This window comes from Anguilla anguilla, chromosome 15 (genome assembly GCF_013347855.1).
Source record: "Anguilla anguilla isolate fAngAng1 chromosome 15, fAngAng1.pri, whole genome shotgun sequence".
NCBI classification, from domain to species: domain Eukaryota; kingdom Metazoa; phylum Chordata; class Actinopteri; order Anguilliformes; family Anguillidae; genus Anguilla; species Anguilla anguilla.
The window spans coordinates 28,126,565-28,139,763 of record NC_049215.1 but is presented as its reverse complement, the minus strand read 5'-3'; the positions used below and the strand labels follow the sequence as shown (position 1 = coordinate 28,139,763).

General features: G+C 44.8%; 1 protein-coding gene across 4 annotated transcripts in view; it reads right to left on the bottom strand.

The window, feature by feature from the left end:
- Positions 1-9,875, bottom strand: part of rasa3 (RAS p21 protein activator 3) — a 52,259-nt gene extending 42,384 nt beyond the window's left edge. For 3 of the 4 annotated variants that reach the window (XM_035394042.1, XM_035394043.1, XM_035394045.1), the window contains exon 1: positions 9,650-9,874. In XM_035394042.1, coding sequence (XP_035249933.1) covers positions 9,650-9,704 — 55 coding nt within the window. In that variant the 5' untranslated portion in view covers positions 9,705-9,874. Of the gene's footprint in view, positions 1-9,649 lie in introns of all 4 variants that reach the window. The other variant, XM_035394044.1, reaches the window with a different exon arrangement.
- Positions 9,876-13,199: the final 3,324 nt, after the last annotated feature.

Here is a 13,199-nt window from a genome sequence, read left to right as displayed (position 1 = left end):
TACAGGTTTGCCTACAAAAACATGTCATCACTGTGGCACGCTATTACATCCCTCGTGCTGCACACAAACTAGCTCACCCCTTTGTTGCAACATTATGACATCACAATTCCATTCCATTCAGGAGGCACAGTGGCACAGTGCTAAGCACTGTTGCCTGGCAAGAATGAGGTTCTGAGTCCAGCCCTTATCCTCCCTGCATGGAGCTTCCTCTGGGTACTCTGGCTTCCTCCCGCAGTTGAAAGACATGCAGCTTAGGGACTACGCAGGTCGTCATTCTAAATTAGAATTTGTTCTCAATGGACCCTTCTGGTTAAATAAAAGTCTATTATTAAAAATAACAATGCATAATTTTTTTTTTTTAAAGATTCTGTTTCTTTAAACATGGGGAAAAAAGCCAATCAACACACTGCATGAAGCTACATACTGCTTTACACCGGCGAAAATGCCAGGGAGATGCTTTATACAAACATGCATACTGTGTGTGTGCACGTGCTGTGCATGTGAAATCTCCTGCACTCTATGGCAGCTGAACTGAGACACAGAGAGCGGCGGCATTCCAGCCAGCCAGCCAGGTGTGTGAGCGATGGGTATCAGAGGGGAGCATATTTAACACAAAAAAATGGAATTCTTCTCTTTTTCTCGCTCTATATTATAACTGTCCAACTTTTTAGCCCCTCTAAACATGCACTATGCTTCTCACACTCTTAACATACACCTAAAACACACAGACAGAGACACACACACACATACACACACACGTGTAGCAGACGGTTAACTTCCTGGTGCAGTTAATAGGGAATAGCGCCGATGGGAAACACAATCATGAGGGCCTAGGAGATTCTGACTCGGGAGTGTGTGAGCAGGCTGCTGGAGAGTGTGCTCACTGTAGTGTGCAGACTGGCCATTGGAGAATCTGCGAACAGGCCACTGGAGGGAGTGTGAACAGGGCATGCAGTACTGCCCAACTCTCAACCTTCTGCCTACAGGCCCAGCACAGCCCTGCTTCGCACCGTCCCCTCCCCCCCCTGTCCTGCCTGGGAAACCCAAGCCCCAGAGAGAGAGAGAGAAAGAGAAACGGAGCAAGGGGAGAGAAAGAGAGAGAGAGAGAAAGAGAGAGAGAGAAAAATAGCACTGCAAGAGGAAATGAGGAAGAGAGAAAGGAATTCCAGCTGTATCCAAGATGTAAAGTTGAAAACACGATGAGCAGTTAAGGGAACGAGAGAAAGGGTAGAACAGAGGGCAAGAGAGCATGTGAGACAGAGCGAGAGGCTGAGAGAGTGAGAGAGACAGAGAGAACTTTCTGTGTTATATTCTGTGTTCAGATTCCTCCCTGATCCCTCCTCTCACACACACAGGAATGGCTGCTTTCCTTCCAGTGCCATGCGCAGTGCAAGGCGATGGAAAAACCCTAACTTTTCCATCTAAATCATTATCAGTCCGTAAAGCCGTAGCCTAACGGCAAGGACTTCAACGTTGGCAATGAATAGCCATCAAACCACATGTGTTGAGATATCAATGCCTTCAATTTAATAAAACGGTCATTTTGTTCAGGGTACCGCTAATTAAGTATTCGCTCACGAGTACGTTACCTCCCCGCAGGCTTAATTGATTGCTGCGCTGCCTCCATGACGATCGAGCCTCAGTCCGCTGCTCTGCGGTAGCGCACGAGGTCCCGCCGGTGCGAGCGGCAACAGGAAGCGGGTCTAACGTTTCAGTCTCTATCTCCCCCTCGGGCCCGAGGAATCTGGGAGATCCTGATAGGGAGGATGACTGTGAGCCGCTCGGCAACTCGCACTCTTCCTCAGGAGGAGCTGCGAGGCCTAAACTGAAATCCATACACATCCTGACAAACCAGTGCCAGTGGGGCTAGCCCCCCCGGGGTGCGAAATTCTGGTCCAGGAGGGCCGGGGTGTGCGCAGGCTTTTGTTTCCACTGTTACCCTGGCTATACGAGCTAACTGGCTGCATATACCAACAACTGGTTCGCTCGTAGAGTAGATGATGGAAAAAGTTTTCATGTGGGGACACGAGAAGAGTCATTCACACACTTATCGAGAAATGTTGCTAAAACGTCAGTGTTAGGGCTAACTGAGAAACTGAGGCCAGAAGTTGTCATGAAAACCAGACACAGATACAGCCTCCGTTTCCCACATCACGGTGACGAGGCTGTGTCACTCTGCTCAGGCTGTTCCCTTCACAAGCACACAAACATCCGACTTCTGCCACTCTCCTGCCCCTGCTGATCAGAGGAAACCTTAGAGAAGATGGCCGTGAGCTCCTAAAAGCCGAGGACACGTCAGTGCCTTTCATCAGCCGTCGCGGTGTGCGCGGGCGAACAGGGCACCGCGGCGGTCCGGAAGCTTCCGGGCAAAGTAAAGGCTACAGACAGCCACAAGGCTATACAGGTGAATGGATAGTGCGTTTGAGATAAAGTTTGAAAAGTGTCGACGAATACAGAGTGAATATGCGAACAGGAGAATCTTGTCAAGAAATTTAAATCGGGGACCGCCCATAGCCATAAGCAGCCGCTTGCACACATCTGCAAGCCAGCCCTGATAAAATGTGTCACATGTGAAATGAATGAGTCAATGCTGCCACAAGTTGTGTGTGGAAAAACATGTTTGGTTGCTGCAACGGGTGTGACTGAGTTCAAGAGTAACAAAAAAAATATGTCACATACAGACAGACACTGTAAACAATGAACGTTCTATACCTGAGCCTGGAACTCTATGCAAATACGACGTTTTGCGTCCATGCCATTAACGTTCACGGACACGAGCGTAACATGAGGTTTGGGCATGTGGAAGAAATATGACTAACAAATGTGCCAAACTTCAGCCGTGAACCGTTTTTGCTTGGATGCTGGTTTGGGCATGACCAGGGACCAAGAATGAGAGCAGTGGGTTAATACACATGTACGACTAATACGCTTGTGAAATTTGAGGGAAATCAAGTATTGCTGCATGTATGAATTAAAAAGAGACAGAAAGAAATAATAGACTTTCTACATTTCTGAATGAATGGGTTAATAATGTTTTTAACACTATTTATTAGCATGTCAGACAACAGTATATATATATGTGTGTGTGTGTGTGTGTGTGTGTGTGTGTGTGTGTGTTAAGTGTTCTTGTACAGAAATAACTGCACAAGGAAACAGATATTGAAAACAACTCTTCGAGCTCTCAAGCTCTCTGATGATGTCACCAGTAAAAGATGGCCTAATTCTTCAGGAGAGAGGGGGTCACTTTCCCTCCCCCTGTGTTTTTAATGAGGACCAGGGGAAGTTTTGGGAAACTGTGCTGAAGAGGTGCCAGAGAGGCCCGTCAGAGGCCAGGCTGAAGCACTTGAGTGAAACTGGACCTTTATTTTCGTTCCCAGGCAGAACAGGCAGAAGAGTTTTTAACATGGCTCGAAGAGCCTGAGGCCTGCCCTGTCCCGTTCCCAGACAACACGGCAGTCCCCCCCACACACTTCCACATCGAACTCCGGGCCCTCTCCTCCAGCCCCTATCCTGGACAGAACCAACATCCTCAACGCAACCCACAAGCCATTCGGTATGCATACTCCTGGGGCTGTTTTTACTGGAAGGCCTGAACCTTACGAGGCTAAACTAAATGCGCCATTTGTGAAAAGCTAAGCTGGGGCATTCCTCTGCATTTTTTCTCCTTTTTCTTTGGAAATGTAACCTCCAAATCTGGTTTGAATCAACTCCTTGCTGAGCAGGAAAAAACACACTTCTTTGTTGTCCGTCCAGCCAATCAGGAAGTGTGTAGACGCATTTTCCTGTTTCCTGTGTTGTCGACCTGTAGGCCCAACCCCAAGAATGGTGTGCTGCTTCCCTACAACATGTGCTCCTTCTGGAAAAACGGCAAGCAACACTCAGCAAGCACAGCGATATTCCACAGCCTCCTCAGGACAGAACTCTTCAGCCTAACTCATGGGTCCAGGTAAGTCCTAGGCTGCACAGGCCCCAGAAGTGACACATTTAACCCTCTGAAGTGTAGGTTTTTTGGAATGTTTTTTTTGTTGTTGAATGTTTTCTAAATTATAAAGTCAGCATTCTAGAACTCCATTGCTTTTTTACAGTTAGCAGTAGTGATTGTTACATCAGCATTAGAATGTTCAGCTAAGAACATTCTAATCACACATTTGTGATCTCACAGCTTAAAGGGTTAAGTTGGATCACACCAGAGGATGAGGGGGTATTCTAAGCTGTAATACCAGACTCACAATCTGAGAATGGCATTACACAAATTCTAGTCACTCTGCAAGACAATGCAACTGCTTACAAAATCCCAAAAGCATAAACTCATGTTCCTCTTCTTAGCACATTTACTGGTTGCTGCAGGTATAAATACAAACAAGCACATTCCCCCCCCCCAACAACCCCCCCCCCCCCCCCCTCGCACTCTGTTTATACAGTCCACTTCTGCCAGTGAAATGACGTCCATTTTCATGCTTGTGTTGGTTTATTTTTGAAAATGAGGCTCAATGGAGGGGGAATTCAGGAAGGTTCTTTTTCTTGAAGAGTCTCGTGTCCAGCACTCCTGAAACGGGGGGTGCTTCCTCTCAGCAGCTGGGCCTGCTTGTTACTTGCCTTCATGAAAACAGGCCCTATTGTCTGAGTGTAGAGGAGTGCTCCATGACACCAGTGTTTTCCACAAACTGTGCTGCCTTAAAACAGCGGAAGCTGAGGGATTAAAATGACAACCCAATCGAGTTTGTAACAAACACATTAAACTTGTGGGGTGGGTGTGTGGCTTATAGCAGCCAATGCAGTTTGGCTGGTAGCAGATGACAACTATAAGGTGCTTTTAATTGGACTTACATACACGCCCTAACTCAGCCTGGTGTCTGGGAGGAGAAGAATAAATTATGCAAACTCCATAGGTAACAATCTGGGATCCTTAAATAAATACTACCAGCTACAAATAAGTAGCAAGCTACAATACACAATTTCTTACCATAGTTTCAGTATCCATATAACTTTATACAGCTGTTTTTTTTTTTTTTTTTTTTGCTTTGCAACTCTAAGCAATGAAGGAACGCACAGCTAGTTTTATAAACTGCTACCAAGCACTGGCACAGCTGAGCACAGCCTCAGGTGCTATTAAACACCAAAGGAGTACAGGGCCACAGTAGCTATACCTTTTAAAAAAAAAACAGTAACAGCAATACTGTTAATATTCCACAAGGGCACTATTTACTGTATGACTGACTACAAGTTTATTGGTTCGTATACAGTAATATTTGCCACCTACCACCTTTTCAAGTAGTTTTTTTCACCAAACACAAGCCTTGTGCCCATTCCCAGACAACACGGCAGTCCCCCCCACACACTTCCACATCCAGCTCGGGGCCCTCTCCTCCAGCCCCTATCCTGGACAGAACCAACATCCTCAACGCAACCCACAAGCCATTCGGCATGCACACTCCCGGCATCTTTCGGGGAACTGATGAGGAAATGCAGGCAACCCAACTGTGCCGGGGCAACCGGTACAGTACACCGCAGGCTTCTACGGTTTACCGATCCCCCAATGTAGAGAGCGGGTCCTTTACAACAGGAGGGGGGCGCTACACCATCCCCTCCAGTGGACAGCCATGGAATACAAAAACGGGCCGAACTTCAGTTCCGTGCACACCAACACAGTAGACACTGCACGTGCTCAATTTGTGATCCCACAAATGTGTTTGCTATTGCAATGGAGTCATTACAATGATCTGAAGTGGTTTCCAATGGGCGTGTAACAATGGTCCATGTTTCTACAATGGAGCTGTCAGAATAATTACAGTGTGACAGCAGTGTGGCTATTAATATGATCTGTACGCTACTGCAATGGAATTGTGGGAAAAATCTGAATAACTGCAGTGGATGTGTAAGAAGAAATTAAGCTCTCGTAGGGTAGCAGTATTTTCTGCACGAGGGATGTGTGGGAAAGCCATATGTAGTTGCAGAGATTTCCTAACTTTATGCTACTTGAAAACGTGAAACTGCTTTCTCACTTAACCACAGATTTTCACAACACTGACCACACACACAAACAAATATGCAGAGAACAGGCACCCATCTGCACAGGATGGAACAATGTTGGTGACGAGAATCACCAGTCGCCTCTTTCTTGATCGGCGTTCTTTTATTAGATGACTCTTCTTTCAACTAAAGATTCAGGGAAAGCTGAAGTTGCGACAGATCTCCCCATGCATAATAAAAGATAAAATAATAATAATAATAATAATAATAACGATAATAAATAGTACATTTCATACAGAAAAGTAGCACTAATTGCTTTACTGAGATAATAATTAATATTTTCTGAGAAGATAGACAGAGAGAAAGAGAGAGAATGTTGTATTCAGCCTTTATGAATGTTCTTTTCTTTTCTCATGATTCCATTTCCTCCCACGTGCTAGTGCTCAAGGTCAGACAGGATAACATGAATATTCCTTTTAATCCAGTTTCACCATATATCACAATTAAACGCCGCTCATCACTCAAGCGGCATTTTCCGAAACCAAGAGCGCGTGCCTGAGATGCACACCATACAGGCAAATGCACGCAACTCAGTGTTCCTCCCAAGTATCCTCTGCTCGTGCTACTTTTCTCAATCTCACCAATTTCTACACCCCCAGCTCATCAATTCTTAATTTCCCTCCTCATTCAGGCGAATGAATGTGGCACACTAAAACCTGTTGTTTTTAGTTTTCTGTTCTCTGACTTAACTTTTGCCGTTTTTGCCTCTTAGAGACCTATGCCATCGCTATATTGACCTTCACGCAGGTGAGGCACGTGTTTTCGGTAAAGGTATAGTGAGAAGTAGGTCTTTGGGCATGCTCAATGAACCCATGGGATTAGATTACCTGCGATTGATCTGTGCCTTTATGATGGCAATCTGGGGATTAACGTGTAGACTGCGGTCGTGTAAACTCTAGCAAAAAAACGACACCAAAAGTGGAAACATCGTTGCATTTATATATTTATAAGTATATGACCTATATTTAAATAAACATATACATTGTATTTTAAAATATAGAACATAGACGGATGGTTTTTTGGGTAAAGGTGCTGTTTATTATCTGACGTCTGGAATGTCGCTTGGTTACTGCACGCATGACCCCCACCGCTAGCATATTTGTTTTTTCCGAATGTTTCACGTTTTAGGTAGGAACACTGATGCTTACACCCAGTGGTAAACCGCAAGCCACTGGCTCCCTTTCTTAACGTCAAAACGAGAAAGCATGAATTACAGTATTGCTACTTTCAAAGGTCAAGTCAACAATGTGAATAAACGAAATTGCTCACAAAAACGTTAGCTCTTAAAACGCCCACAATTTATCAGCAGCTAAAGCGTACATCTTCCTTCGCCTGTCTGGTTAGAACAGGCGAATGAATGTGGCACACTAAAACCTGTTGTTTTTAGTTTTCTGTTCTCTGACTTAACTTTTGCCGTTTTTGCCTCTTAGAGACCTATGCCATCGCTATATTGACCTTCGCGCAGGTGAGGCACGTGTTTTCGGTAAAGGTATAGTGAGAAGTAGGTCTTTGGGCATGCTCAATGAACCCATGGGATTAGATTACCTGCGATTGATCTGTGCCTTTATGATGGCAATCTGGGGATTAACGTGTAGACTGCGGTCGTGTAAGCTCTAGCAAAAAAACGACACCAAAAGTGGAAACATCGTTGCATTTATATATTTATAAATATATGACCTATATTTAAATAAACATATACATTGTATTTTAAAATATAGAACATAGACGGATGGTTTTTTGGGTAAAGGTGCTGTTTATTATCTGACGTCTGGAATGTCGCTTGGTTACTGGACGCATGACCCCCACCGCTAGCATATTTGTTTTTTCCGAATGTTTCACGTTTTAGGTAGGAACACTGATGCTTACACCCAGTGGTAAACCGCAAGCCACTGGCTCCCTTTCTTAGCGTCAAAACGAGAAAGCATAAATTACAGTATTGCTACTTTCAAAGGTCAAGGCAACAATGTGAATAAACGATATTGCTCACAAAAACGTTAGCTCTTAAAACGCCCACAATTTATCAGCAGCTAAAGCGTACATCTTCCTTCGCCTGTCTGGTTAGAACAGGCGAATGAATGTGGCACACTAAAACCTGTTGTTTTTAGTTTTCTGTTCTCTGACTTAACTTTTGCCGTTTTTGCCTCTTAGAGACCTATGCCATCGCTATATTGACCTTCGCGCAGGTGAGGCACGTGTTTTCGGTAAAGGTATAGTGAGAAGTAGGTCTTTGGGCATGCTCAATGAACCCATGGGATTAGATTACCTGCGATTGATCTGTGCCTTTATGATGGCAATCTGGGGATTAACGTGTAGACTGCGGTCGTGTAGGCTCTAGCAAAAAAACGACACCAAAAGTGGAAACATCGTTGCATTTATATATTTATAAATATATGACCTATATTTAAATAAACATATAAATTGTATTTTAAAATATAGAACATAGACGGATGGTCTTTTGGGTAAAGGTGCTGTTTATTATCTGACATCTGGAATGTCGCTTGGTTACTGCACGCATGACCCCCACCGCTAGCATATTTGTTTTTTCCGAATGTTTCACGTTTTAGGTAGGAACACTGATGCTTACACCCAGTGGTAAACCGCAAGCAACTGCCTCCCTTTCTTAAAGTCAAAACGAGAAAGCATGAATTACAGTATTGCTACTTTCAAAGGTCAAGGCAAGAATATGGATAAACGAAATTGCTCACAAAAACGTTAGCTCTTAAAACGCCCGTAATTTATCAGCAGCTAAAGCGTACATCTTCCTTCGCCTGTCTGGTTAGAACAGACCGTTGGAAGAGCCCGCATTACTTGACTACATCCCAACACAATGGTGAATCGCTGAGGACCGCGCCAGCAGCAGAACCATGATCGTTTAACAATTAGCCATGTCACCGAAATACTCAAAATTCATACACATTGTTATAATAATCGACCCATATTCAATAGTGCTGTATGTGGACGGTCACGCTCGCCACCACATTCGGTATGGCTGATGTGTCGTCGTCTGAAGATCTACAGTTCCCCACGGCTACATCCCACCATCAGCGCAACGCTTTGGAAGAACTAAACCGCTGTCACCCTATACCAACATCTGCCAGGCATTGCCACGGCATTAACGCCATGCACCCCATTGCTTAAGTTCAGGGCAAATACATGCAAACACATCGAGGAAAGTGAGTATCAAGCCATCTGGTTGACCAGCTGTTTGCTCCGAGACAGCCGGAATTCCAGACTGTACGTGTTTCTATTTAACATTTTGGCGTATAACAATCAAAACATATCAAAATACATGGATAACACCATATATTTACATGAACATAGAAATACAGCATGGTATATTCTCATCCCCGCAATCCAAAACCGAAGTTAAAATCCATCTCCACTTTAGTCTTCAACTAATAATACATAATCACGTAGAAAATTACAGAGAATCCAAAGATTTCTTGAAATAATTGGTTCATTAAAATCCATTTCCAAGGGCCAGTGTTATGTTATGGATTGATCTATGCGTGAGTGTGGTTATGTGTTTTGAATTACAATTATATATACCAAGAGTGGTTTCGTGCGCTGGCAGTGTTTTTCAAGCGCAGATGTAAGGCAAGAGACATTTTCCACTCACCTATTTTTATTTTGACGCTCTGAAAAATTCGGAGCCCTTCCTCTTCGACCGCCATTCTCACAGCTCCGATTTTTCCCTTTTTGGTGGTAGACGTAGATGTTCCTCCAATGTACTCACTCTCTAGCCAGCGCAACTCTATACTCCAGGGCGGACGGCTAGTTACTTGTCCAGAAAAGCGCGCAGGAAACGCACCGCAAAGACAGCCTGCTCAAACTAACAGAACATTTCTACATGGGCGGGGCTTCACTCGCCCTCTGTACATCTGATTGAGCGTCAGTGAAACAACATCACTGATGGGGCGGAGCGCAAGAAGAGACTGAATGGACAAGTTGCTTGCAAAGCGAAGTTGTATTTCATTGGGCAAGACTCTCCGTGTTACATGCGCAATCCAATTACACTAGTGTGTTTTTCTCCTCGAGGAGAAAAACAACAACCCTAGTCGTCGGTGAGGTAAAGACCTAAATACAGATCTATTGGGCAAAATTTCAGTTTTGCTGCGGCCATGTCCATTCCGAGTTACAATTAGCCTGTTCTTCAAGCACAGGATAACAAGTGATTGCAGCATTTTTATTTTATTTCTCACTTTGAAAACGAATAAGCTCTGTTGCATATGTATCTTATGTAGACCTTCAATGGGCCTTCTTTGAAGTTGTGTGTGAGCAGTTGCTCCACGGTAAGCTCATTGAACTGTCCTCCCAACTGGCCTAGCATAACTTCTGTCCTGAATTTAGCCAAGAGACGATGAGATGCCAGTCAACCGAGGATGTGTTTTTTTTTGAGCCAAGGCTGGGGATTAACGCCGACACTTTTAAAATAGATCCAAATCTAATTACTGTAAATACTCTGGCTCATGTGCCTTTAACAGCCTCTGCAAAATACGCCATTCATGTTTCCCCTGTGTTGTCTGCCAGTTTGGCATGTTTTATGGTGTGCTGCCTGTGTTATTTACATAGGCAAAGCTCTTGTTCTGCACTAATCCGAACAACATGCAAAGCGCAGAATAGAGGACTCACATAGTTGAGAACTTCATGCGTGTGCGCACATTGGGCGATTTGACAGTTTTTTTTTTTTTTTTCATTGAAATTTTTTTGTCGAAAAAGAGGGGACTACGCCCTGTGGTAAACCACGGCCCTGTGCTGCGCGAGAAAAGCAGAACGACCATGCAGTTCCGCACTTTCCAGCGGAGACACGTGGCTAACACTTAGCTGCTGTGCAGTCAAGCAACCGTGAGCTATTATTCAACACATTTTTATCTCGAGTCGACAGTCAAGTCTACATTCACAATTTTTCTACTTAGGTTTTGTTTATTGTAGCCAATACACATACACAACACACAGGGGGCGACATAGCTCAGGAGGTAAGAGCGGTTGTCTGGCAGTTGGAGGGTTGCCGGTTGGATCCCCACCCTGGGCGTGTCGAAGTGTCCCTGAGCAAGACACCTTACCCCTAACTGCTCTGGTGAAAGAGAGGCATCAATTGTAAAGTTCTTTGGATAAAAGCGCTATATAAATGCAGTCCATTTACCATTTACATTTAAATATGGAAATGAATAAGCCCAGTAACTCAGGAAAACACAAGATTTTTTTTTTTTTTTACTGAAAGGCAGATGATTCTGTTCCCCATGTCCCTCTCCTCTCCCACTCTTTACTGACACCACCTGCAGCAGTGAACCCCCCCCCCCCCACCACCACCACTTAAAGTGACTGAAATGGCAGTAGATCTCTCTGTCATTGGCAGAGAAAAGATGGATTCCGCCTTAGTGTTGTACATTTCTCCATCTCCAGTGAAAGGCACAACAGATTCCTGCATCACTTAAAAGTGATGTTGGCGTCTTATCTCTTGACCTGCATATCTCCCTCATAGACAGACAACAGAGTGGATGGAATAGAATGCTAATTGAAAAAAAGGATAGGACAGACCATATCCAAATCACTGAGGGAGAGAAGAGGCACCTCTCTCAAGGGAGAAGATCACAGTAGAAGTAGGTTGAATACACATATCCAACACTGGAGGTGCCATCACAGAGTGAAGAGAGTAAATGGTAAATTACACAGGAAGATGAGGGCGGGAGGAGAGCGGGAGTGGTTGTGGTATGATGGTTGTGGTAAGGCACTGTAAGCTCCGTGTGACATGTTCCGGATACAGAGAGTAGGAATGACTCTTTGTTTCATAGGTGACACCCACCACTGTGTCAGACCAGCCAAGGACGGATTCGACACTGAAGTGGGTAAGGAAGAAAAGCTCACTCAACAAAGGGTTGAGGAGAAGAGGGAGGAGTGGCACTTCTACAGAAACCTATTAATACACATCTTACAAACATCTGTAGACAGACCTTGATGATTTCCATGGAGGAAATGGAAGGTGGCTGACAGCTCAGTTGCTTGAAGTTCTATGGAGAAAGTCCTCTGCTGTTGGTTTCCAGAAACTTTCAGGAATTCTCACTGATCTTACCCATACAGCACAAACCCCTGCCCATGTCCTTATCTCACAGGAAGAGTGGCAGAGACCCCATGCTCATATTAGTCATGGTGAATAAAGCCTGTCTTGTGTGGAGGAACCTTGTGGGGTTATTTCTTGTGCTGGTATCTCCACCTGCACAAAGGACAGACATTGAGCTGCCCCTGTCCTCCTGTTTGTGACGGTGCACCAGGTGGCCTTTGTGCATGTTGTTGGTCTTTTGTTTGAGTGGTCGGATGAGGCCGGTGTGGTGAGGGGGCAGGGTGGAGCACGCATCAGGAGTCAGGATTCAGGGTCTGGCAGATGGGGATTAGCATGTGATCAGCAGCTGATCCCTCAGGCCGCGCGCACCTCTGTGATTGCTCCAGCGGGGTTCACATTAATCGCAACCTGCTCGCCTTCTGTCCTCCGCAGAGCAGAGGGAGTCAGTGCTGAATGGCCAAACTGCAGCTGAACCTGGTGCACAATGTGATGTCACCCCTCCTACCTTTCATCCTCCTTACAGTGTGTTCTGTGTGCAGTTTTGTCAATGGCACACTGAAAGGATCCGCTCCCCCTCATTTGGTTTGATACATATAAACAGAACAAACCATTATAACCAGTGCTTGAGAACTAATCCAGCACATAGGAAAACTCATACATTTTGGAAAGATTTTTCTTTCTGGAGTGTTCTCTTCTGTTCTGAAATGCTGGCACACACATGTTCAACTGATCGGAAGGGACGGAGGCAGCTCAGCAGTAGCACACCGACACCTTGTGGCAGAAGAGGGGAACTAGTAGGGCACCAGTGATGTCCGCTTTAAACAGGCACATCAGTAGGACCCGGGATGACAAATCTATAGCTGAACTTCATGGCAATGGTTTTATGGGTTAAATAAAAAATTTCCAGTGAATCACCAAAAAAAAATAACCGCATTTGGGTATAACTGGATTTTGAGTATAAATTACATCTAAGTGATCCTTGTAGGGCTGCAGTGTAGTGCAATAATTAGGGAACTGGCCTAATCAGAGGTTGCAGGTTCATATTCCGTGGTACAGCACTACTATGGTACACTTCAGCAATGCTCAATGATCTCCCTTCTAGTTTGTTAAC